This window comes from Argentina anserina, chromosome 3 (assembly GCF_933775445.1).
Source record: "Argentina anserina chromosome 3, drPotAnse1.1, whole genome shotgun sequence".
NCBI classification, from domain to species: Eukaryota; Viridiplantae; Streptophyta; class Magnoliopsida; order Rosales; family Rosaceae; genus Argentina; species Argentina anserina.
The window spans coordinates 5,537,488-5,562,460 of NC_065874.1; the positions used below are offsets into that span (position 1 = coordinate 5,537,488).

General features: G+C 38.5%; 4 protein-coding genes across 5 annotated transcripts; all 4 read left to right on the top strand.

The window, feature by feature from the left end:
• The first annotated feature begins 7,546 nt into the window (after positions 1 to 7,546).
• Positions 7,547 to 9,431, top strand: LOC126786891 (F-box protein At3g07870-like). Its single transcript, XM_050512855.1, has 2 exons — positions 7,547 to 8,630; positions 9,349 to 9,431. Exons 1-2 carry the CDS (start codon positions 7,547 to 7,549, stop codon positions 9,429 to 9,431), a joined length of 1,167 nt encoding a protein of 388 aa, XP_050368812.1.
• A 1,159-nt stretch (positions 9,432 to 10,590) lies between these two features.
• LOC126788133 (uncharacterized) lies at positions 10,591 to 14,305 on the top strand. Its single transcript, XM_050514101.1, has 5 exons — positions 10,591 to 10,875; positions 11,249 to 11,461; positions 12,400 to 12,548; positions 12,637 to 12,705; positions 12,817 to 14,305. Exons 1-5 carry the CDS (start codon positions 10,690 to 10,692, stop codon positions 14,201 to 14,203), a joined length of 2,004 nt encoding a protein of 667 aa, XP_050370058.1. The 5' UTR covers positions 10,591 to 10,689; the 3' UTR covers positions 14,204 to 14,305.
• A 583-nt stretch (positions 14,306 to 14,888) lies between these two features.
• On the top strand, positions 14,889 to 18,872 carry LOC126786262 (histidinol dehydrogenase, chloroplastic). 2 transcript variants are annotated; one of them, XM_050512034.1, is made up of 15 exons: positions 14,889 to 14,960; positions 15,052 to 15,184; positions 15,492 to 15,613; positions 15,727 to 15,779; positions 15,880 to 15,952; positions 16,071 to 16,176; positions 16,266 to 16,363; positions 16,486 to 16,557; positions 16,635 to 16,697; positions 16,777 to 16,818; positions 17,084 to 17,143; positions 17,263 to 17,373; positions 17,726 to 17,896; positions 18,136 to 18,226; positions 18,389 to 18,872. In XM_050512034.1, the coding sequence occupies exons 2-15, from the start codon at positions 15,058 to 15,060 to the stop codon at positions 18,670 to 18,672; spliced, it is 1,473 nt and encodes a 490-aa protein (XP_050367991.1). In that variant the 5' UTR covers positions 14,889 to 14,960; positions 15,052 to 15,057; the 3' UTR covers positions 18,673 to 18,872. The 2 variants fall into 2 exon arrangements, with proteins under 2 accessions (XP_050367991.1, XP_050367992.1); XM_050512035.1 differs by having other exon boundaries at positions 15,052 to 15,160.
• A 919-nt stretch (positions 18,873 to 19,791) lies between these two features.
• LOC126786612 (coatomer subunit alpha-1-like) lies at positions 19,792 to 24,947 on the top strand. Its single transcript, XM_050512477.1, has 4 exons — positions 19,792 to 19,947; positions 20,059 to 20,266; positions 20,578 to 21,072; positions 21,699 to 24,947. Exons 2-4 carry the CDS (start codon positions 20,059 to 20,061, stop codon positions 24,653 to 24,655), a joined length of 3,660 nt encoding a protein of 1,219 aa, XP_050368434.1. The 5' UTR covers positions 19,792 to 19,947; the 3' UTR covers positions 24,656 to 24,947.
• The last annotated feature ends 26 nt before the right edge of the window (positions 24,948 to 24,973 follow it).

The following is a 24,973-nucleotide window of genomic DNA, read 5'->3' on the forward strand; positions in this document are numbered from 1 at the left end:
TCTCCTTGTGCTTGCTCTTGTTTTAATGGGAGTATTCTACTTTGTATTAAGTGATTTAGGTTTGTGTTCATTTCAACTTCGATGACTTCCAAGTGTGGTGTGAATTAGGGATCTGAGAATTAACACAGAGTGTGTGTTAATCCTCCCTAACATAAGCTTACTTATGTGCATCATATAGTTATTCTCTAAATATCAATGTTTTAAAAAAAAAGTGCCTAAGACTCTATGCGTAAAAGGTGCAAGGCGCAAACGAAAAGGCCTTAGCCTTAGTTGCCTAGGAGTAGAGACGCCAAAGGCGTAGCTAGGCGCGTTTTGAGGCGTGAAAGACCAACATCTCAAATTTATTTATTTATTTATTTATGAATAGAAAATATATTTTTTTTAAAGAAGACAAACTTTTTTTAGAAAATATATAATTTGGAGGTGATGGTGGTGCTACTTTGGATGATGATTTTGGATTGTGATATTGATGACGATTTTAAATCTTGAAGTTAGTTCACCATTGTTCTTGTTTTTTTTCATATTTGAATATTAGTTAGTACTTTGATATTTGAATTTATGTTATGCAAGGTGATTTTAGATGAATTGTAATTTTGGATGATGATTTTGGATTGTGATATTCTAATTGATGATAATGACGATTTTGAAGCTTGAAGTTGATTAGTTCAAACACTATTCTTATTTTTTAATTATATATTTAAAGACTAGTTAGTATATTGATATATGAATTTATGTTATGCAAGGTGATTTTGGATGAATTACAATTTTGGATGATGATTGTGGATTGTGACATTCTAATTGATGATGATGACGATTTTGAATCTTAAAGTTGGTTCAAACACCATTCATTTTTTTATTTGAAAACTAATTAGTACTTTGATATTCGAATATTATGTTATGTAAGGTGATTTTGGATGAATTGCAATTTTGAATGATGATTTTGGATTGTGATATTTAAATTGATGATAATGACGATTTTGAAGCTTGAAGTTAGTTTAAACACTGTTTTTGTTTTTAAAATTATATATTTAAAGACTAGTTAGTATTTTGATATTCGGATATTATGTTATGCAAAGTGATTTTGGATGAATTTCAATTTTAGATGATGATTTCGGATAATGATATTCTAATTGATGATGACGGCGATTTTGAAGCTTGAAGTTAGTTCAAACATTATTCTTGTTATATATATATATATATATTTGCAGACTAGTTAGTACTTTAATATATAAATTTATATTTAGACTAGTTAGTACTAAGAGGTTTTCTTTAGTGATGGTATATGTAAAATTACTAGAAAAGTAGAGAAACAAAATTACCACACTTACCCATGCTTAGTCCTCTCACAACTCCTCATGGTTTGTTCATTAATCTAGCCTATTAGCAGACTCGTAGTCCATATCACACCCTCAGGGTTGGCTTCATTAGTGTGAAAATCTCTTGGAGTTAAGCATCAACAATATCAACTCCTTCAACTTGTCATTTAGGCCCTCCTTGATAGCTGCAACACTGGCCAGAGCTTCGGCGGGGTTGTACGGTGTGATATCTCCATCCTCGGGGTTACACAGATGCAACATTGTCTCTGATTGTAGTAGGGCTTTGAGAGCCTTTACAAGGTTGTAAATTCTCACTCTTAGGTTATTTTTTATCAGAGAATCCATGAAAAACAATGGATGTAAGCAACGGGAAAAACTAAAGAATCAATATGTATTTCATGTAAACAATCAACTTGAACCAACAATGCACTATCATAGTTCATATCTCTCTCTGTTTTTTCTCATGGACAAATAATCTGGAAGAGTATATACAGTATATGAAAAAAAACTTGAAGTAAAACTGCACGATCATACAATTAGACCATCAATTTTGTACTTATATTGAACAAAAGGCTTTTCACTCCAAATACATTTCGACTATGATACAAAGTAAAGTTTATTACTTAGTAACTCTGACAAAGAAAGAGTGAGAGATTTATAGTTCATGCTCATTTGCCTGGACATACAAAACGCACATAAAATTTCAAAAAAAAAAAAAGGAAAAGGAAAAGTCCATGGATCCATGTAAAAATAATCTCAAAGAGTAAATACAGAATATGAAAATTAGCTTGAAGCAAAAGCTCCAAAACTCAAGTATCATACGAGACATATATCATTTTTGAACTAAAATTGCAACAACTTGATAAATATTATTCAAATTGAATCTTGATGGATGCAAATTATACAAGAAAATGAAGCTAAATTTTAGAAGAGCTATAGTTAGTACATTCGTACCAAAATTTATGCAGAGACTAGTTTCTTGATCAAATCTCCTGAAATTGTTCACCAAAAATCCAAAAGAAGAAGAATTAGATTAGAAATCCAAGCAAGTGCAGATTCATACAAAACATAGAGAGAGAGAGAGAGAGAGAGAGAGAGAGAGAGAGAGAGAGAGATGAATACGTATTGAGTGTCATAGTGAGAGTGTGAGGAGGCGAAATAGAGAATTTTCGGTTTTATAGGGGAATCAGAAGCTGACAAAATTAGTCCATTGCTTATGTCTATGACCTTGCTGCCCTTTTTGTCCCATTTGTTTTTGGGTAACACCGTCTATTTCACTATTAATGACACATTTACTTACCCAGAATAGAATTAATCTAGAATAAGAATCAGAAGGAATTTGAGTCGAAATGGAATAATACGGAGAAATGAGAATGAAATTGATTACGATTGTTGTTGTTTACTTATGATAAGAAATCATAATTAAATTTAAGTTAATTACCAAAATTGTTTTTTTACTAATCGGATAAAACTCCATCTCATCAGTATTTTCTTTATTTTCCAGTGTCACATTATAATCATTTTGTGTACTTTATGAACATTGAGACATTGATGAAGAGCTTCACTTATAACTAATGGAATACCCTAGCTATCTTTTCAATTTACTTAGATCGCTTCAAGTATTATTGTTTTCATACATAGGATTAGAAGCAGTTTCAGTTTTTGAAGTTCAACAACACTTGCTATCAAATACTTTGACAATGTCTAAATGGCGTTTGCGTTCATCATATGCTAGCAAATGAGAACTTCCCAATATGATTCTGGTTCTAATTGCACCGAGGATATGAGTTTGTTTAATTACTTGCAAGTTGCAACATGAATAGGATATAAATGTTGGTACATATATTAAGGTATCAGTCAAAAAATGCTCCACTAATCAAGTTTCAGGGAAGAGAATGAGATGGGTGCCGAGACCATTAGACTCTAGGGTTGGGTTTTCATGAGGATATTTTTAGAAGAAATTTTCATTTCCTCTCATTCCGACATTCCCCTTAGTATTACAAATTTGGAGCTTTTTTAGAATTCATTCTGGGTTTTGATGGTGTAATAACCCTAGATTTTTAAAACAATATGTCAATTGATTTGAATTCTATTAAGTTTTGGGAATTTCAAATAAAATGAAACTTATTGTTTACGATGCTTTGAAACGAAAAACGGAAACGTTTTCGGAACGTTTATTAAGAAAAACGTTACGTTTCCGAACGAAATTATCGACTTTTATTCCGTCGCTCGGTTGCGAAAACTTTCTTCACGAAAGTTGTAGAGCTCGTCAATACGAGTTCGTGGATATGTGACGCGTTCGAATCAGACGACGTACGTAAAAGTTATTAACGACGGAAGTTAGTTTCCGATTTTGGGAGGGGGTATATAAGGAATGGTTTAGAGCTAGGGTTCCCATAATTGGAAACCCCCTCTTCAGCCCGCCTCCCTCTTCCCTTTCTCTCTCTCTCTCTCTCTCTCTCTCTCTCTCTCTCTCTCCCCGACCTTCACTCTCTCTCCTCGATCTCCGGCCTCCAGCTCCCCGTGGCCTGCACCGCCCCGCCTATCGACGTCGCAAGGACCTAGGCAGTCACCCTCCAGCCTGCCAGCACTTGGTTCGCCCCCGTGAGGACCCCCGACGTCGCCACAGTCGCTGCAAGCCGCAGCGCCGATCCACCTCGCCACCACCGAGCTCGAGACGAGCTTCCCACCATCGATTGAGGTGAGATAGATGCTAGGAATGATTATGTGATTGTTGTGGTGATTTGTTGGTGTGTTTGGAGTGAGATCGGAGGAGGAAGAAGGGGAGGATCACCGCCGCCTAGAGGCGGCGCGTGTTAGAGTGTGGAGTAGCCTAGGGGCGGCGTGAGCCCGTGAGAAGGGCGGAGGTAGAAGGAGGATGATTTTGGGCCGGCGGTGGCGTCACACGCGCCGTGGGTGGCTTCGGCAAGTGAGCCCCACGCGCCGCCTGCCGGCGGGTGGCGCGTGTGGCCCACGCGCCGCCACGTGCGGTGGTGTGACATTGTTATCCGATAGGGGTATTTTGGTAATTTACTGTGTATGGTAAATGTAAATGTAAATTTTATTTACGTATGGTAAATGTAATTAAGTTTTACCTACGGTAAATGTAATTATAAATTACTTTCAGTAAATGTAAAAAGTAATTTGTAAAAGGGTAATTTAGTAAATTTTATTTACTGAGTTTGTATTTACATTTAAATCGTACGTATACGTACAAAAATACGTATTAATATTTTTACGTACAGAAATACGTATTAATATTTATACGTACAGAAATACGTATTAATATTTATACGTACATAAATACGTATATAATATTTATACGTACAGAAATACGTATATAATATTTATACGTACAGAAATACGTATTAATTGAGTATTGTACAGTAACCGTGAATAGTGAATAGTGAACAGTAACTTCGTATAAACCAAAATTGCTGAACAGTAACCGTTTATTACTGTTTTGGCATTTAAAGGTTTACGAAACGATTCTAAATTCTTTTCTTATTCTTTTAAGGTGATCGTTAAATCGAGGAAAGGAATTAGCATCGGGAATTGTGGAATTACGCTCAAGTCAATAAGGTGAGTAAAATCTCACTGAATTACGAATCTACCCTCGTGGTGATTCAACATTTTTGCAAGTGTGTTTATCAAATGAATTACAACATGTATATAATTTAGTGGACTACATATATACAGTATAATGGTAATAAGTACATATATATATATAGTTCATTAAATTACGTACTGTTATTAATTCATTAACAATAGTCATTTTCGGTGACGGAAAATTGTGCATGAGTATGTGATTTAAATGGTACAATATGATGTGAGAATATTGTACGTAATTCTTCAGGTGTTTATGAAATATGACATGTATAGGATATAGTGGACTATGTATATATTGTATAAATGGTAAATAAATACGAATATATATAGTTTGCTATATAATATACTGTTATGATTTTTATTGTGGTGATATGGTGAAAGTTTTAAAACGTACAATATGATGAGTGATTATTGTACGTGATTTTAACATTGAGATTGTTAAAATGTTGATTTGTCTTCGGACGTGATTTGGTACAATATGATGTGAGATTATTGTACGTGTTTGGCAAGTCGGAACCTAGCCTTTGGCCGGGCGAAAGTTACGATACAGTTAGAGCTCTAGTCTGTCTGCCTTAGTACTGCATGTGAGGTAACGGGTGTTTATCTGCTCATGGGTACTCAGTATTTTGGATGTTGGGTAGCGGGTGGCTATCCAATATCAACGGTGTATTACGAGAGGGGTAACAGATGTGTACCAGCGTTCTTGGTACCCGTATTATAAATGCTTTGGGTAACCAGAAGGGTTACTTAATTTCCTCATGAGCGTTTTGTTTCACATTTCTTTGGGTCAACCAGATGGGCTGACCATTGACTCATGAGGGCATTTATATTTGTTGTTTTGTGATCATTCGTATATTTTGATATGCGAATTATATTTTTGATTTTACTCATACGAGCTATAAGCTTACCGGGTTTGTGTTTACAATCCCGGTGCACCAATTCGATGGTGTAGGGGATAATTCCGCAGGTGCTGATTAGTGGAGGTTGAGTGACGACTACAGAGGCTCGAAGTCGTTCGGATCCTACTTGTGGTGAGATTTTAGCATGGATTCGTGTGTGAGGATTTGTGTATTTTCATTTGTGAGATTTGTGAGTGACTTGTGAGGATTATTACATTTCCATTTTGTGTATGGATTATAATTTGGGTTGTAATAATTGGTTGTCTGAGTTGTATTGAGAACTCAGAATTGATCCGCTGTTACACTTTAATGATTTCGATTTATTTGAGATTATTTGTGTTTAACGACTTTAGAATTTTGAGTTTTTAGGCTCGAAATTTTGGGGTCGTTACAGATGGTGAGTCCCACCATAAATTCCATTCCCCTTGACAAGTAAACGCTGGAATGGAATTGATTCCGGGGGGAATACAACTCTATTTTAGGTAAGTAAACAGACAGTAAACTTTACCGCGTCGCGGAAACATAACGTTTTTTCAATTTAAATTTCCGAATACAGTTCCGTTTTCGATTTGACATCATTGTGAAGCGAAAAATGAGATTTATTAAATTTTTCAAGTTTAATAATTTATAAGAATTCATACAATTTGAACCCGAAAAATCGGGTTATTACATACAGATGGCAAGGATCTAAACACATTGATACTGATGGAAAGACAAGCTAAAACTATCTATACATACACATGCTTGATTCTCAATACATAACTGCTCAAAGCCTCAAATAAACGCGACGTATCTGTTTGTTGTCAGGATAGGGTACAAGTGAGGATCAAGGAAAAACAAATGCTGGTGAACACATTCTTCCACATCCAGCAACAAAGACAAATTTGTAAATTGCAAACTAAATGCAATGTTCTAATTTTCCATTACCTAGTTCTGATTGTAGCATCATTATTTCATGTATCGGAAATTGACATAAAATCAACCTAGAGTAAAGTAGTGCCCAAAATGTCTTTTACACATAGTAATTATTACGCACATACCCAAATAGACGCCCGGAAATTTCACGGCCATCACCATCACAAGGAGGAACGTGCTGATGACGATGCACGTGTCACAGAAGGACGTCATCGCTTGACCACATCGGCCTAACAGCCCATCTTCTTCCTCCCTCTTTGCCCGTTCTTTCTCAGATGTCGGTTCGCCTCCTTCGGCTTTAAGCATCAATGATGTGAGGTCCAAGTTCTTATAAAGCCCCTCCTTTGCTTTTGCGACGTCGGTCAGATCTCCGGCCGGTTCGGACCTTGGGCCATACACAGAGTCAATCTTCTCTCGGATTCCTGAAGCGCCTTCAGAGCCTCAAGAACGTGCGCAATTCTCGCTTTCAGTATTGCCGTGGTTGAAGAATCCATGGTGGACACATTGTATGATGGCTGCTTCTGATCACCGAAAAAAAGATCGTATAATAGTTAGAGCATATTTGCACATTTATATAACACTAGTAAACATAACCCATTAGTAAACAAATTCGTGAGACTTTCCAACTCGATCATGAGTTTGTTTCCTAGCCGAACATGATTTTAGATTCTCAATTTGCCTATGCTCATACGAATTGAAGTTTTCTGCGAATTAAAACTACAAGTACCATTAGGATTTGGATATGTTCCACGTATAGTATATGAAAATAAAATATATACAGTACCAAGAGATGTCACATATTATATGATGGATATTATTGACCTCACTAAGGCTATTGTCTCTAGTTTCTGGACTAGGGCAAAACATTCAAACAGATGCGTTCATCGTTTTAAGCCTTTGGCACCGTATCTTCTCTTACTGGTTTCAATCATAGGATGGAAGAAGTATCGCGATCGGATGAGAAAGGCAAACTTAAATTCCAGAATGATGGATCTACCTGACGACGTCATAGAGAGCATTCTCTTGAGGCTGCCCGCCAAATCAATATGTTGCATGCAATGTGCCTCCAAAGCCTTCTCAAACATAATCGACAACTCTTTGTTTGCTTCGCTGCATATATCCACAGTACTTAACAATGGTATGAACTCTGCTACTGAAGTACCTCAATTCATGCTTTTTGATCGATCTAGGCCTATCACCGATGTATATCATATACAGTTGCATCCACTAAAGTACATTGGCAAGTCCAACTTTAAAAAACTCAACTATGGTTTTCTTGTTTCAAAGATTTTGTCAATTAATCTCTACGATGTAGAATTCGTTTTTCGCAACTTGTTATTCTTTAAGTCGGAAAGCATATTCGGAGGTCCGTCCTACTTGCTTAATCCTTTCAAGGGAGAAGTTTTGATGATCCCAAATACAGAAACCAATTCAGAATATTACACGCATCTGTCAGATTGGTATGGCATGGGATTTGATAGTACAACCAACACTTACAAAATTGTTCATGCTTACAAAGATTCAAAGAATCATCAACCAGTACTGGCGGCCGAGGTCTATGTTTTGCGACCAAGATCATCATGCTTATGGAGAGTAATACAATCAGTTCCCTCTTGTGATTTGAGCAGAAAATGTGTGTGCGCATATGGAGATATGCATTGGTTGGTTGAGAAAGGAAGTCACAGGGACATCGGAGGTGGAAGAAGTCATATAATTTCTTTTGATTTCAAGAAAGAGGAGTTCTGTTGGACTCCTCACCCTACCTTACCAGAGATGTGTTATAATAAGCTCTCTGTTAGTGACTACTACTTTCTTAATATGAAAGGATCTCTGACCATTGTGGATGTCTCATCGGGAAAGTTTATCGAGATATGGGTGATGAAAGATTATGGTAAGAAAGAATGGTCACTAGATTACAAAATAAGCATGCAAAAGTTTGTAAAACATCCATGGGATGTTTTTGAATATTACACTTGCATCGAGTGGGAGAAGGGCATATGTTTCGTACTAGGGGAAATGGGTTGGGATCAGCCTCGTTCTATTGTATACTACATTTTGGATCTACAACACATTTCTATGAAACGCATGGAAAAATCATGGAGCGGAGAGAAAATTTTTAGTTATAGGGGAAGTTTTATTTCCTTAAAAAATTATGGTGATTTAAACAAACCTACAGCACAACGAAATGTATGGAATTTTATTTGAATACCTTACTTATCCAAAAATATATGTACATTGAAAGATAATAAAATTTCATTGCCTATGTTGAAAGAAGTTCGCAACGCGAGTTTGCTTTAGTGCTAAAATTCACTTTTAGTGCGTGTTTGTTTATCATATGTAGTACATCAATTCTTCAAAATAGACAAACTTTTAATGCTAATGATATTGTTGTCCTGTTTGTGATCCCTTGGTTTATTTGGATTTTTTTGATGCCCTTTTCTGATTGAGAAATTTGAAGGAGAAAGAAATGTATGAGTATTCAACAGTACCCTAACTTGATAAAAAATTCTTATGCGAACTTTGACACACTAAACATAACTACATAGGCGTTTCAAAAAACCATAACTACATTGGTAAACGTAACTTTTTTTTTTCACATACAACTACAGACATGCATGCCAGCATGAGGGAAGTGAAGAATTACCCTGTTACAAAGAATTTCACCTTCTGTTCATGGGCCGAGGTGAAGTAAAGAATTAACCCAGTTACAAAGAATTTCACTTTTTGTTCATGGCCCTGCTGTGTTCTTTGGCCAGTTGACCTGGTGAGATAAAAAAGCAAAAAGTAAAACAAAAATTAACCAAAGGCAAAAGTAAGGATGTAAAAAAAAAAAAGCAGAGAAAGTGGTAATTTTGTTACCCATATCGACGGTAGAGAAATTCTCTATCAGCTTGACGACGAGCAGAACGGAGGCTATTCCAAGCCACAAATCACAGAACGCGGTGGCTTCCCGGCCACAGACGGCGGCACGTCCAAGAACCCAGTTGCTGCTTCGCCTTAAAATTCCAAGTTCCTCCTCACGCTTCTCGGAACGCTGTCTGGCGCCGTCGCCGATGAGAACCTCCGCCACCAGCTTCAACATAGCCCTCTCTTTCTCGGACTTGGGGTCTTTGACAGAAAAGCATTGCTCTGCTTTCTCCGCTTTAATCAACATCGTCGTCAGCTCTGCAAGGTGTCGATACAGCAGCCTTCTTCCGCTCGCTGCGTCGGCCCTAACTCCGGCAAGGTCGTGGGTTGTGAGTCCCATGTCTTCTGCAAGGCAGAGACCAACCTTCATCTCCAGTTCTTGAATCGCTTTCACCGCGTCAAGAACATGCTGGATCTTCACCCTCAATCTCTCTTTGCTCACCATTGAGGATCGAACTGGAACGACCTACTTACACTCTCTGTGATGGAATAAAGATTCGAGAATGAGGTTAAGAAGAAGGAGGAGGAGGTGTTAGTGTATTGGGGAATCAAAGAACTGGTACACTCTCAGCAATGGAATAACGATTTGAGAAATGAGTTCTCTGGGTTTTGATGGAAAGAAATGAAAGCAGGGCTGCAGGGGTTTGTTTAATCAAGAAAAAAGATAGTGATTGATGAAGAAGAAGAAGGCCGCAGGTGTTGGGGAATCGGAAACAGAAACCGTCTTTTATTCTGTTAAAACAACAGATTTTCAGGTGCTCAACTCAATTTTCAGCTCATTTCTTTATTTTTTAAAATAAAAATACTGAGGTGGAAATTTTGGCACGTGCGAGCTTCCAACTCAAAACGGCTACCGATCATTTTCACCTGCGTCTAGTCTAGTCTACTGTGATCACCAAAACCCCCAACTTCTCATAAACCCCATAACAAAAGCTCAGAGCTTTTCTCATACCACAAACCCTAACTTGAAGATTCAAGAACAGGGTCTCAATATTTCACTGAGAAATTCAATTTTCGCCGGAAATTCTTCATCTTTAAACGCAATGTGGGTCAGAGACCGGAGCTTTCAACGCGCCGGGTTCTTCACGCCGCCGCCGCGGAAGTCAGGGCCGGCGAACCCTCCTCCGATGTCGGAGAGGAAGAGAGTGTCGCCAAGGTGTGATCTTTTTCACGTTGCGCATAAAGTCCCCGCCGGCGACTCGCCGTACGTCAGAGCCAAGCAAGTTCAGGTAATTGGGGTTTCTGGTTTAGGATTTGAATTGTTGGGTTGGGGTTGGCTTTGATCTGGGTCTTGTGTTTCTTGTTGAAATCTGGGTTTGAATTGGGTTGCTTGCGCTGCACACCAAGTGTTTGTTGTAATGATTTTCAGTACTTGTGTAAGAACAGTTTGTATTGATTGGGATTTGTGATTACTTAAAGCATGGATACGATTTAGGGCTTAAACAGTTTATGATTAGTAGAATCTGATTTGAATTCAGTAGTTTTGGCATTCATGTTTGTTTGGGACTTTGGGGTAATCTCTTTCAAGATGGTAAGGATTTAGGAATGTCCCCATTTCTTGCTTATGGAATTGATTTGGTTTGTTCTGTGATTTGAATGCAGTTGATAGACAAGAATCCCAGCAAGGCCATATCCCTCTTTTGGGCTGCAATAAATGCCGGAGATCGAGTTGATAGTGCATTGAAAGACATGGCAGTGGTCATGAAACAATTGGATCGAGCTGAGGAGGCGATTGAGGCCATTAAATCCTTTCGGCATCTCTGCCCCTATGACTCCCAGGAGTCTCTTAACAATGTGCTAATCGAACTGTACAAGGTAAAATGAGCTCCAGGTTTTTGTTTTCTTGTGTTATCTTCTTTGTCATGTGCTGTTTTAACTCGGTCACTGTAAGAGGGGTATCACTACAGTAGTGTAAGCATGATAAGTAATATTTATCTAGTGATTTAGAAAGATTAATGCTCACATGTGACTCAGGGGGGTAGGAGTGGTTAGGGGTCACAGTAATCTAATATACTAAATTGCAAAATATGATCTGAACAGGAAAACAGAAAACTTTATCTCATTTACAGGGTTGAGATTTGTATCTGTTACAGAGTTGGTTTTGCCAGTTTAAGAAAGCACAAGCATGAGCAAAAAGCATGAAAGTTGTATAGTATGAGAGTGAAGGAGCTATACCATGTCTTCAATGCATATATATTCTAATGACTACACGTCACCAGCAATTTATTTATTGACTTAAGAGGGTATTTTCTTCCCTAGCACTTGAGGTGTTTATCTCATATCTGCATAAGCAACCGTTTTGTTGGTACATACCTTTTGCGAAGGCTCAATTTAAGATTATCACCACAAGAACATGATACTAGTTCATAGATAATGATAGCAAGGGGAATTGATTATGGGATGTAATTTATATTGGAGTTACTTTGGGATCTGGATTGAATTGATGTTTTGCTCAGCTTATATATAGGGACAATGATGTTACATTTCTAGGTAGACTTGAATTAAAAATGGAAAATAAAAAAATCGTACCTTGTTATATTTCATTTTGTTTATATATTTCCCTTGGTTGCATACCAGTAGTATACAGTCAACCTATCTAGATTTTATAATGAATTTTTATTTTTACAAGTACGTATTTCCAAATATATACTATCATGGTAAATTATAACTCCTCTTCAATCCTGGTCTAGATTGTATCTATTCTTGCGCCAGCATGTTAATGCACTTTGAATTTACAAGTACTGGTTTTGCAGAGGGCAGGAAGGATTGAAGAAGAGATTGAAATGCTTCAGTCCAAACTGAAACGTATGGACGAAGGCACAGCCTTTAATGCAAAGTGGACAAAGACTGCGAGAGCTCAAGGGAAAAAGGTTCAAATCACTGTTGAACAGGAGAGAGCAAGGTGTATATCACAGCTTCTTCTTTCTTCTTGTTTAATTGACCTGAATTTCTGCAAGGTTACAGGACTTTTATGTCTTCTATCAATGCAGGGTACTTGGGAACTTGGCATGGGCTTACATGCAGCAAGGCAATTACACTACTGCCGAAGAACATTACAAGTTAGTTTTGTATAACTACAGTTGAAACCATATATTTTTTATTCGTTCTTTTTCTTGATGAAATGTTTTCAGTATTCATGATATGCTCCGTTCTTGATTTTTTTTTTTCAGGAATGCTCTGGCACTGGAGCCAGATAAGAACAAGCAGTGCAACTTAGCAGTCTGCTTGATGTGCATGAACAGAATAACAGAAGCAAGACATCTGCTTCAAGCTGTAAGAAACTCATCTGGAAATAAACCAATGGATGAATCTTATGCCAAGTCCTTTGAACGTGCCTTTGAAATGTTGACTGAACTAGAGCAGCAGTCAGTATTAAAAACAATTCAACCGAACGAGAATTACTGCACTGGAATTTCAAGAACCCCCAATCATTATGTTTCTCGTTATATGCCTATGCCTCCCAGAAGGTGGACAGATGGACCTGAATGTGCAAATGTGTTAGCTAATGAACAGCATAGAGGATCATTGAGACCTGGAAGCTGTGCAAAGTCTTTTGATAAATGGAAGAAAGATCATGGTGTCGAAAATGCAGGTGATAGCAATCCTAATTTTTCCAGCAATATGAAGGAGAATCGGGGTGGTATGGGTGGAACAGAAGTGAATCCACATGAAAACGCATATGTTTCTCCGGTTATATATACACAGCCAAGAAGGCCTTGCGGATTTCATGATGGACATCAGAGAAGGGAGATATGGGGAAATGGTGTTGGCAGAAATGTTCGAGCACATGTTGTTAGAAATCTGAACGCAGACTTGCGTGGTAACATAAGAAGAGTTTCTTCGGATAATGATGGTATAAAGAAATCTGCAGCAGGATCACAAGTGGTTGATGAAAATGGAAAAGCACTGCTGCTTTCTATTGATGAAGGTGAGAGTCAGAGTTCTGACACAACAGTTTTAGAAAGCATGAAAAATATGAATGCTTCAGTGGAAGATGATTGCTTGGGACACAACAGTTCTAGTACAGTAGAAAATGTCCATCAGTCCCCTGCAGAAAATGAAAAGGCAACACATCATCAGTCCGCAGCAGAAACCCCCCATCAGTCCCCAATAGAAACTGAAAAGCCAACCCCTGATTTTTGGAAGTACAGTGGTAAGAAAAGCTGGGCAGATATGGTGGAAGAAGAAGAAGAACTGCGTAGTGGAAGAAAAACAGGGTATTTTGATAATGGAGACGAGTCCGATGATGAAAATAGGAATCCTAACATCATGACTCCTCAGAGTCTGCAGTTTCAAACTCAAGTGAAGGATATGAGTAAAAAGGCTGAATCAGTTGATGTAAAAGGTGTTACATCTGGAAATGCTAGCTCACCAAGGAAGCCTACCACAAGCCGCTCTTTGGTTTTTGATAAGCAACAGGAGTCAGAATCAGTAGATTACTTCAGTACATCACCTATTGCAAAGGAGGCTTTAAATGGAAAGAGTTCTATTTACAGCAATAATTTGAAGCTGAAGAGAAGAAACAGGCTGCAGAGTTTCCAGGATATAACCAATTGATGATCACAGAACTTGGGGGATATCTCATCTCTCTATATTGATTCTTTTCTGTAAATTTTTACTATCTCATTTGTCAGTGCCTCACTGCCTCAGTGGTGCTTCAATTTTTCTGTATATCTGTCATATATGCTGTTAACACATTGCAAAGTCTACAACTCATTCTTTGCTTGTTGGAAGGAATCAATGTCTTTTTGGTTCCTCAGATACTTTGTAATTCATGTTGATCAATGAGTAAATTCCCTGATTTCTCCCTAAAATGTGAGTTAACAAAATCTTGAGTGCTGTAACATCTTTCTTTGCTATAGATTGAAGGGCGAATGCTTTCAAATTCATAACTGTCCACAAATATTTTCATTCTTTTTCTCATCACAAAACTAGTTCTGGTGAAGATGGAGTTTCAACAGTCTGTGGCAGGATTTGAAGCAGACATTAGAAACTGAAATCACTCGTTTTCAAAGTTTATCGACATTTATATCATAAACATACTAATTGATCACATAACTAACCAATGTTTAAGGACAGGAAGAAATGTGCTACCCTCCAAACTACAAACGTCTTCAAAACAAAAAGAAACTAAACCCGGTTCAGGATCGTTAGACCCGTTTTGTTGACATTGGACCGGGTTTTCCTAAATCAATTGAGCCACAAGAAGTGTCAGTCTTGTCTTACTTAAGACGCCGAAGAACAAAGGCACTCCCTACTGTCGGACTCCGCAAGCTTACGTCGCCGCCGTCGTGTTCAGTTTTCAGATTTCCAGGTAATCTGAACTGGGTATCTGTATAAAAAGTAAAACTTTATTGATTAATTAATGTAGGTTTTGATTAATTTGGGGTTGGGTCTGATTGAAGGCGGTGATGGACAGTCAGGTTCTGTGTTTTAATCGCAGCATTCACTGCTTTGTCAGAACGGTTCCGCTTCAGGGTCTCCGATATCATCCACTGCTTGCTGCTCACGAAAGTTCGTCTCTTTCTTTTCGACCAGGTAGTAATTAGTGACTGTTACCCACCATTTGTGTTAAGTTCTAAGTAAATGCAATGCCCTTTAACAGTCTCATGTGCATTGTGTTAAAGTTGGTTTTTTTTATGATATGTATTCGTTCTAGAAGTTGAAGCATTAGACTTTTAGGAATAGGGTGTGTAAGAATGTGCTGTTGAATGTAGGAATGTGTGTGTATATAGGCTTGTGATAGGTGTTTAGAGATTTCCATGGGGTGAGGCAGTTGAGCTTTCGAATTTTATAAGTGATAGGATTGGAGTTATGTTTTCTTATTGATAGTTTGCTGTGTCAGGGTTTGCTTGGAAGGGGACGAGTTGCGCGATGAAGTCATTCAGGCTATCTGAACTTACGCCAGCTGAGGTTCAGAACCTCAAGGCTCGTCCGAGGATTGACTTTTCTTCAATTTTCAGCACGGTGAGCATTTGCCTGTTAGTGTGTCTTAGTTGTTCCTTGTGAATCTGAAACTGTTGTGGTTGTGTATTAATGAATGAGGTAACTCATTGGTTAAAGATGCTATACTTTATCAGGTCAATCCGATTGTAGATGATATTCGCAATAGAGGTGATGCGGCTGTAAGGGAGTATGTATTACTACTTTACTAATGAATTTATGTTTTATATTTTCACTGTTTTTTCTTTTTTGCGTTAGATTTAAATCTTGTATTCTTTCTTCTCACACAGCTATACTGCAAAGTTTGACAAAGTTGAACTGGATAAAATAGTTGTTGAAGTATCTGAGCTTCCAGATCCAGAGGTATATAAATGTAGGCATGATTTTAGATACAAGATATCCTTGGTTGCATATGTAAGTGTATAACTATGGAGAAATATATATTTCTGAATTGATGAAACTAATAGTTTCCTCATTTCAGCTTGATCCTTCTATTAAAGAAGCATTTGACGTGGCATATGACAATATATATGCATTTCATTTTGCTCAGAAGTCAGATGAGAAAACTGTTGAGAATATGAAGGCAAGTCAATGTTTTAGTTTAATTTTCTCTCTGTACACATTTCTTTGAAGTATTTCCACAGATTTTTGATGTATCTCAAAAATTTTCAGGGAGTCAAATGTAAACGAGTGGCAAGAAGTATTGGTTCTGTAGGTCTTTATGTTCCAGGAGGAACTGCAGTTTTACCTTCTACTGCTCTGATGCTGGCAGTTGTAAGTGATTGTACTTCTTGAAAGTTTTCTTTTCATACTGGATCTTCCTCTGATGTTTGTCAGGATTATCGTTGATAAGGTTACAATAATTCACTAAACATCTTCTTTGTTATGTCCACCAGCCTGCGCAGATTGCTGGATCTAAAACCGTTGTACTTGCAACTCCCCCAAGTCGGGATGGCAGTATATGCAAGGTGTGATTAGTTACTCCAAGGGATATGCACTATGAGAACATTCTGATTTGAGAGCTGATTTTTTTTTTGTCTCTTAGGAAGTACTCTACTGTGCTAAGAAGGCTGGTGTTACTCACATCCTTAAAGCTGGTGGTGCTCAGGTATACAAAAACTGCACAATTCCCTAGCTATTCATTACATTAATTAGTACACTACTCTGAACTATTATCTTCTTTACAGGCAATATCTGCTATGGCTTGGGGTACAGAATCTTGCCCAAAGGTATTACCGCTCTTGTCCCAATATCTTTGTCCTCAGAGTGCTACTAAGTTGTTACCTGATATGTTCTGAGCTCATCTTGGTTTTATCAGTGATTTATGATTTCTAATTACAAAGCTGAGGATCAGTAGCACAACATAACTGCATAACATACCATCTATTTTGTTGTATTTTTCCTTGTTTGTTTACCTTCTAAATTTCTTAAATTCATTGTAGTTTAAAATGTGTCTTCCTCTTTATCTAATTTTTGTTTGCCCATGATTTGCAGGTTGAAAAAGTTTTTGGCCCTGGAAATCAGTATGTCACAGCAGCGAAAATGATTCTCCAAGTATGTATACCTGTAATAAATGTTATTTCATGTAATATTTGTAGAGATGAACTGATGGAGTGAAAAACATTTTGTATCTCACTGACTACACCCCCTCCTCTATCAAATTTTGTTTACAGAATAGTGAAGCCATGATTTCCATTGACATGCCAGCAGGACCTTCAGAAGTTCTGGTCATTGCGGACAAGCATGCCAGTCCTGTTCATGTAGCTGCAGATTTACTTTCTCAGGTCCTATTTTTTTTCTGTATTTCTTTGATACACTTGTGATGAGTCACTTTCGTAGTGAAAGGTTCAGGTTGTTCAGCTAAGACTCAAATTAAGCATTAATGCATTATACTGTTTTGAAGTGGCTAAAAGCAGGAGCGCACGAAAACTATTTGTACTTTTATATTTCCGACCCTTATTAAATTCCATTGCAGATGATATCTAGTGTATTAACTATGTTAAATTAATACACTGGGGAACGTATCTAATTTGTTGTTTTCAGAAATTTTAGCATACTATACGAATTTGAATATTTGATATTTGGGAATGCTTGTGAGAAACTGATGTATTGGGTAAATGCGGCATTTCTTTTCAGGCTGAGCATGGCCCTGATAGTCAAGTTGTTCTTGTAATTGCTGGTGATGGTGTTGATATTAAATCTATAGAGGAGGAAGTTAAGAAGCAGTGCGACAGCTTACCAAGGGGAGATATTGCCTCAAAAGCATTGAGCCACAGTTTCACAGTGTTTGCTCGTGATATGGTTGAGGTGCGTTCCTCCATTATAATACTGATATGTCTATCACCAAGCCTAGGAAGTCAATTTCTGTGTATCGCTGGACTGACAGGGTCTATGGGTAAAACAATATACTGATTAATGGTCAAAGGAACTAGCATGCAATTCATCTAGTCAGATATATTAATATTAGAACGCATTCTTGTTACTTGTTTGTTCTTGTTGGAGATTCTTTGTGATTCTGACACTAGACACGATGATGTTTGTCTCAGGCTGTGTCGTTTTCAAACTTATATGCACCTGAGCATCTGATCATCAACGTCATTGATGCAGAAAAGTGGGAGAGTTTCATTGAGAATGCTGGTAGAGTTCTATTAGACTGTTCCCTGGATATATCTTGTTATAACTTACAAGCATAGTTTACCTGCCATGCCTATCATAAAGTCTGTTGCTACTGATATTTTCTCAGCCGAATATCTGAACATTGATTTCTGAAGTTTGAACTTTGGTATATTTCGCCTGCAGGTTCTGTGTTTTTAGGGCCATGGACTCCAGAGAGTGTTGGAGATTATGCAAGTGGGACAAACCATGTCCTTCCAACATATGGCTATGCACGGATGTATGGTGGTGTGTCTTTAGACTCCTTCCTAAAGTACATGACCGTTCAATCTCTAACAGAGGAAGGTCTAGCAAACCTTGGCCCCTATGTAGCCACGATGGCTGAAGTTGAGGGATTAGAGGCCCATAAGAGAGCCGTAACCCTTAGACTCAAAGATATTGAAGCCAAGCAGGTACCAAATAGCAGGTGATTGTCACACATCCTTTTACGAAATTTGTTCTCCCCTTTGGAGGAATGAATTGCCCTTTTTCATGAGCCTAAAGCTACTACCGGACCGAATTTTGGTTGTAATCTATATCAGAAAAGGGTCTTGATTCTTGAACACATCTGCTGTTAAGGCATATGTATCATAACCTCGGTTGAATATATGATCCCAAGTTTGATTGGGTCTCTTACAATGTATCAGCAGAAGCAATCAGGTTGTTGAAATGGTGGGGACAAAATAGGTTTATCTGTTAACACTACAAATCATCAATCTTTTCTTTCTTTTGAAGCTGTTTCCTTTTGCTCAAAAGTCTACAGTAGATGATCATCAAGTTCTTGGAAACTTATTCTCATTTTGACATTTTACCCTAGTACTCTCTATCTTGATGCCATATTGTTTGCTACCTGGAATGCATTGACTATTTTCTGGATCATGTTGACCCTTCTTGTTTGCGAAAACAGATCTCAAGTCCAACTGTGTACAAGTTTTTTATGTTATTTTAGAATTTCAATCTAGGAAAAAAGCTCTATCAACCTTTTATTATATAGCAGGCACTAGATCTATGAATTATAGCCACCACCGACATCAACAATGCAAGCCCTTGTAACAATTGCAACATGAGCAAGAGAGACACTCAAGGTAGTGCTGGAATCTCTTTTCTACTAAATTTAACTTACTTGCAAGGCTAATAATCAAAGTTAATCTCAGCGCCCGACATGCTCTAATTATGCATTACAGTACTGAATATTTTTTTTGACATTACATCATAGTACCGGATAAATTTTGACAGTTTCATCATGATTTAAACCTATGCTTGAACCACTAGGCCATTTACAGTAGTTCCACCTTAAGTTAGGAGAAATAATAGTTTGATTTTTTTGTCCCAGAAAATCAAAAAAATTTCATCATTTCTAAGAGAATTATTTATAATATTTTCTTTTATATCATTTCCTGAAAATTGTTACATTACAATCGGCTTCAAGAAAATAAATTGAATAAAACGTGACCAGAATATGACCTGTAAAAAAAAAACCCCCCAAAATGAAATAAAAATGAGTGAAACTCCTACAATAAACGCAACGTAACCCACCAAACGCGAAAGAAAGAGCTCTGCTTTTGCTTGGAAACATGAAAATAGATCTGCAAGGTCACCACTGACTTGGTGCCACTCTCTCTCTCTCTCTCTCTCTCTCTCTCTCTCTCTCTCATCAATTCAATTCCCGATCTGAAATCCCTCTCCGGCGCGTTGTCAGATCCAAGGTAAACACTCTCCCGCCCTCTCTTTCTCTTCTCTCATATCTAATCGGAATCGAAATCCTCAATCAAATTCCGATTTGATCTTGAAACCGCGTGCGGTTGTTTCTGTTTCAGATGCTGACGAAATTCGAGACCAAGAGCAACCGCGTCAAGGGGCTGAGCTTCCACAGCAAGCGGCCATGGATCCTGGCGAGTCTCCACAGCGGTGTCATCCAGCTCTGGGATTACCGCATGGGCACTCTCATCGACCGCTTCGACGAGCACGACGGCCCCGTCCGCGGCGTCCACTTCCACTCCTCTCAGCCTCTCTTCGTCTCCGGCGGTATGAATTCATTGCGACATTGTGGTTTTTACTACAGATGATTGAATTGTTGTGATTCTTCGTGATGAATTAGATCTAGAGAGACACCTGTGTTGGTGTTGATTCGTCGTCGCGATTTAAAGCATGTGCTTAATTTGATCAAGTGTTTGTGAATGCAGATCAAGGCTTGTTTAAGATTGATGCTAAGATAATGACTTAAAATAGCAGAAGAAAATGTAGAGTGTTTTCGATGATGTGTATGAGGGCTTTTTGATTGAGAGAAGAATTTGCTTTGGGATTTTTATTGTTTTTTTTTAATGTTGAATTGGCAGGGGATGATTACAAGATCAAGGTGTGGAATTATAAGTTGCATCGGTGCCTGTTTACTCTTCTTGGACACCTTGATTACATCCGTACCGTGCAATTCCATCATGAGTACCCTTGGATTGTGAGTGCTAGTGATGACCAGACGATCAGGATATGGAATTGGCAGTCCCGGACTTGTATCTCTGTGCTCACTGGGCACAATCATTATGTCATGTGTGCCTTGTTCCATCCCAAGGAGGATCTTGTTGTCTCAGCATCATTGGATCAAACTGTGAGGGTTTGGGATATAGGCGCACTCAGGAAGAAAACAGTTGCCCCTGCAGATGACATCCTGCGACTGAGTCAAATGAATGCAGATTTCTTTGGTGGAGTTGATGCTGTTGTTAAGTATGTCTTGGAGGGTCATGATCGGGGTGTTAATTGGGCCTCGTTCCATCCTACACTCCCGCTGATTGTGTCTGGAGCTGATGATCGACAAGTGAAACTTTGGCGAATGAATGGTATGCCTTTCTAAATCGCTTTTATCGTGTTTTATACTTTTTCGTATCGGTCTGTCCGAAGAAATAAACATTTATATTAAGCATACAGTAGAATACACATCAACAACTGGTTTAACAAAAAGAAAGATGCCATGCTGCGCCCGTATGGTTCTTGTTTCCTTATGCAAAAGTAGGCGAGAATACAAAACCAATCAGTTTATAGTTTATTCTTGTTCTTTCGAAACAGTGCCAATTGATGTGAGAACTGTAACTGAACCTATTTATGTTCTTGATTCTTTTGAGAAGACATAAATCAAATCTCTTTGAGGCCAGTGTAATTAGCCTACTTAAGATCTTCCTGCCTCTTGCGACCTCCTCGGCTACTAGATAGGGCATGCTTTCTTTTGATTTCATGTGGAGATTCGCAATTAATATATGTACAGTTCAATCGTAACAATGTAACAGCTTTTGCTAAACATGCTTCTATATTTGTGAGTAAGTAGTATGTAGTTCTTTGTTAAGCTCTTATTATCTGACTCCTTTCGCTTTTAATAAAGAAAATCTTGGTGTTCGTAAACTAGAATGATGTGAATTTTACAGTAATAAGATCTTTTATATTTGAACTAGCATTCTTTCCACATTTTCAGATACAAAGGCTTGGGAGGTGGACACTTTAAGGGGGCACATGAACAATGTATCATGTGTTTTATTCCACTCGAGGCAGGATATTATTGTTTCCAATTCAGAAGATAGGAGTATCCGAGTCTGGGATGCCACAAAAAGAACCGGTCTTCAGACATTTCGCAGAGAGCATGATAGGTTCTGGATTCTTTCAGCGCACCCTGAAATGAACCTTTTGGCTGCTGGTCATGATAGTGGCATGATTGTATTCAAATTGGAGAGAGAGCGCCCTGCTTTTTCTGTCAATGGTGATTCTATGTACTATGTCAAAGATCGTTTTCTCCGCTTTTATGAGTTCTCAAACCAGAAAGACACTCAGGTTATCCCTATTCGAAGGCCTGGTTCTTCCACCTTGAATCAAGGGGCGAAAACTCTATCTTTTAGCCCTCTAGAGAATGCTGTTTTGATATGTTCAGATACAGAAGGGGGTTCTTATGAACTATACATAATTCCCAAAGACAGCTATGGTCGGGGTGATACTGTGCAGGAGGCAAAAAGAGGAGTTGGAGGGCCAGCAGTTTTTGTGTCTCGAAATAGATTTGCTGTGCTTGAGAAAAGCACCAACCAAGTCTTAGTTAAAAATATGAAAAATGAGATTGTCAAGAAGAGTGCCCTTCCTTTTGTTGCTGATGCAATATTTTATGCTGGAACTGGAAGCTTGCTCTGCAGGGCAGAAGATAGAGTTGTCATTTTTGACCTGCAACAGAGAATTATTCTTGGAGAGCTTCAAACTCCTTTTGTAAGGTACATAGTTTGGTCTAATGACATGGAGAACGTTGCTTTACTCAGCAAACATTCACTTGTGATAGCCAATAAGAAACTTGTTCATCAATGCACTCTACATGAGACCATTCGTGTGAAGAGTGGAGCTTGGGATGATCATGGTGTCTTCATATATACAACTTTGAACCACATCAAATACTGTCTTCCTAATGGGGATAGTGGAATCATCAGGACCCTCGATGTTCCTGTTTATATTACAAAGGTGTATGGAAGCACCATACACTGCTTGGATCGTGATGGGAAGAACTGTGCTATTGTTGTTGATGCAACAGAATATGTTTTCAAGTTGTCCTTACTGAAGAAGAGGTTTGACCAGGTTATGAGCATGATTAGGAGCTCTGAGCTCTGTGGCCAGGCAATGATTGCATATCTACAACAGAAAGGTTTCCCTGAGGTTGCCCTTCATTTTGTGAAGGATGAGAGGACTCGCTTCAACTTGGCACTAGGGAGTGGAAACATACAGATTGCTGTTGCTTCTGCTAAAGAAATTGATGAGAAAGATCACTGGTATCGGTTGGGAGTTGAAGCTCTTCGTCAAGGTAATTCAGGCATTGTAGAATATGCATATCAGAGGACAAAGAATTTTGAGAGGCTATCGTTCCTATATCTTGTTACTGGAAACTTGGATAAGTTATCCAAAATGCTGAAAATTGCTGAAGTGAAGAATGATGTGATGGGCCAGTTCCACAATGCTCTATATTTGGGTGACGTTGGGGAGCGTGTTAAGATCTTGGAGAATGCTGGTCATTTACCCCTTGCATATGCTACAGCTAAAGCTCACGGCCTCCAAGATATTGCTGAACGGTTGGCAGGTGAGCTGGGAGATAATGTTCCTATTTTACCCGAGGGAAAGTCTCCATCTCTTCTGGTACCTCCTAGCCCATTAATCTGTGGTGGAGATTGGCCCTTGTTGAATGTTACAAAAGGAATATTTGAGGGTAGTCTTGATAATGTGGGCAGACATGATGAGGATATATATGAGGAGGCTCCAGATGGTGATGATTGGGGAGAGGAGGGGGGTCTGGGTATTGTTGATGTGGAAGAGATTCAGAATGGAGCCAGTGGACCTCTGGGAGATGAGGAAGCGGATGAGGAAATTGGAGAGGAAGGGTGGTTACTTGAAGATCTTGAAATTCAAACTGAGCATGATACTCCCAAAACTGCCAACAATGCTCGTTCCTCTGGGTTTGTTGCCCCAACTCCAGGTATGCCTGTAAGTCAAATTTGGAGTCAAAAATCTTCTCTTGCTGCTGAACATGCAGCAGCTGGGAATTTTGATATTGCAATGAGATTGTTGAGTCGGCAGTTGGGAATAAAGAATTTTGCACCCTTAAAACAATTATTCCTCGACTTGCACATGGGAAGTCATACATATTTACGCGCCCTAGCAACAGCTCCTGTGATCTCCCTGGCTATTGAGAGGGGATGGAGTGAATCAGTTAGCCCTAATGTTAGGAACCCTCCTGCATTGATTTTTAAATTTTCAGACCTGGAAGAGAAGCTTAAGGCAGGTTATAAGGCCACAACTACAGGGAAATTTACTGAGGCTTTACGACTTCTACTTGGTATTCTTCACACAATTCCGCTTGTTGTAGTTGATACAAGGAGAGAGGTTGATGAAGTAAAGGAATTAATCATCATTGTAAGGGAATATATTCTGGCTTTGAAGATGGAGCTTAAGAGGAGGGAACTGAAGGATAATCCAGTTCGTCAACAGGAGTTAGCAGCTTACTTCACCCACTGTAACATCCAGATGCCTCACTTGAGACTTGCATTACTGAACGCCATGACTGTTTGCTACAAGGCTGGAAATCTCAACACGGCTGGTAACTTTGCCAGACGACTTTTGGAGACCAATCCCACAAATGAAAACCAAGCAAGGACAGCAAGGCAAGTCCTACAGGCTGCTGAGAAGAACATGAATGATGCCACCCAGCTCAATTATGATTTCAGAAATCCATTTGTGGTTTGTGGAGCAACATATGTGCCTATTTACCGAGGACAGAAGGATGTATCATGCCCGTACTGCAGTTCTCGGTTTGTTCCCACTCAGGAAGGGCAGCTTTGTACTGTTTGTGATCTTGCAGTTGTTGGATCTGATGCCTCTGGGCTACTTTGCTCTCCGTCCCAGATAAGATGATCTATGCTGCTCCATTAGGATCCATTTTTCAATCTTCAGCTACACCGGCGATAATGCTAGTATTTTTCACCTCCTTGAGCAGGGCTTTTTTATTTTGAAGAAAGGGATTTGATTAGGTTGTGTTTCTCATATTTCTATTTCAAATTTGTTTGCGAGGTTCATGAGCATATGGTTTTCACTGTAGTGAACTTGAGCATTTTGGTCTAGGTGATTCTTGTGACTTTTGAGAATAAACAAATTAGATTGAGATAGCAAAATTTTCCTGCTTTCATATTAAACTTTGCTTTGTATTTGATTCATCCTTGTTTTCTTTTTCAC

Bases quoted from the DNA above. Each gene is read 5' to 3' on its own strand.
- LOC126786891 (XM_050512855.1), top strand. From the start codon at position 7,547: ATGGATATTATTGACCTCACTAAGGCTATTGTCTCTAGTTTCTGGACT. The intron at 8,631-9,348 runs GTAAGAAAGAAT...ATACAACTACAG, and splicing joins ATGGGTGATGAAAGATTATG to ACATGCATGCCAGCATGAGG.
- LOC126786262 (XM_050512034.1), top strand. From the start codon at position 15,058: ATGGACAGTCAGGTTCTGTGTTTTAATCGCAGCATTCACTGCTTTGTC. The intron at 15,614-15,726 runs GTGAGCATTTGC...ATACTTTATCAG, and splicing joins TTTCTTCAATTTTCAGCACG to GTCAATCCGATTGTAGATGA. The intron at 17,897-18,135 runs GTGCGTTCCTCC...TGTTTGTCTCAG, and splicing joins TTGCTCGTGATATGGTTGAG to GCTGTGTCGTTTTCAAACTT.
- LOC126788133 (XM_050514101.1), top strand. From the start codon at position 10,690: ATGTGGGTCAGAGACCGGAGCTTTCAACGCGCCGGGTTCTTCACGCCG. The intron at 10,876-11,248 runs GTAATTGGGGTT...ATTTGAATGCAG, and splicing joins TCAGAGCCAAGCAAGTTCAG to TTGATAGACAAGAATCCCAG. The intron at 12,706-12,816 runs GTTAGTTTTGTA...TTTTTTTTTCAG, and splicing joins ACTGCCGAAGAACATTACAA to GAATGCTCTGGCACTGGAGC.
- LOC126786612 (XM_050512477.1), top strand. From the start codon at position 20,059: ATGCTGACGAAATTCGAGACCAAGAGCAACCGCGTCAAGGGGCTGAGC. The intron at 20,267-20,577 runs GTATGAATTCAT...TTGAATTGGCAG, and splicing joins GCCTCTCTTCGTCTCCGGCG to GGGATGATTACAAGATCAAG. The intron at 21,073-21,698 runs GTATGCCTTTCT...CCACATTTTCAG, and splicing joins GAAACTTTGGCGAATGAATG to ATACAAAGGCTTGGGAGGTG.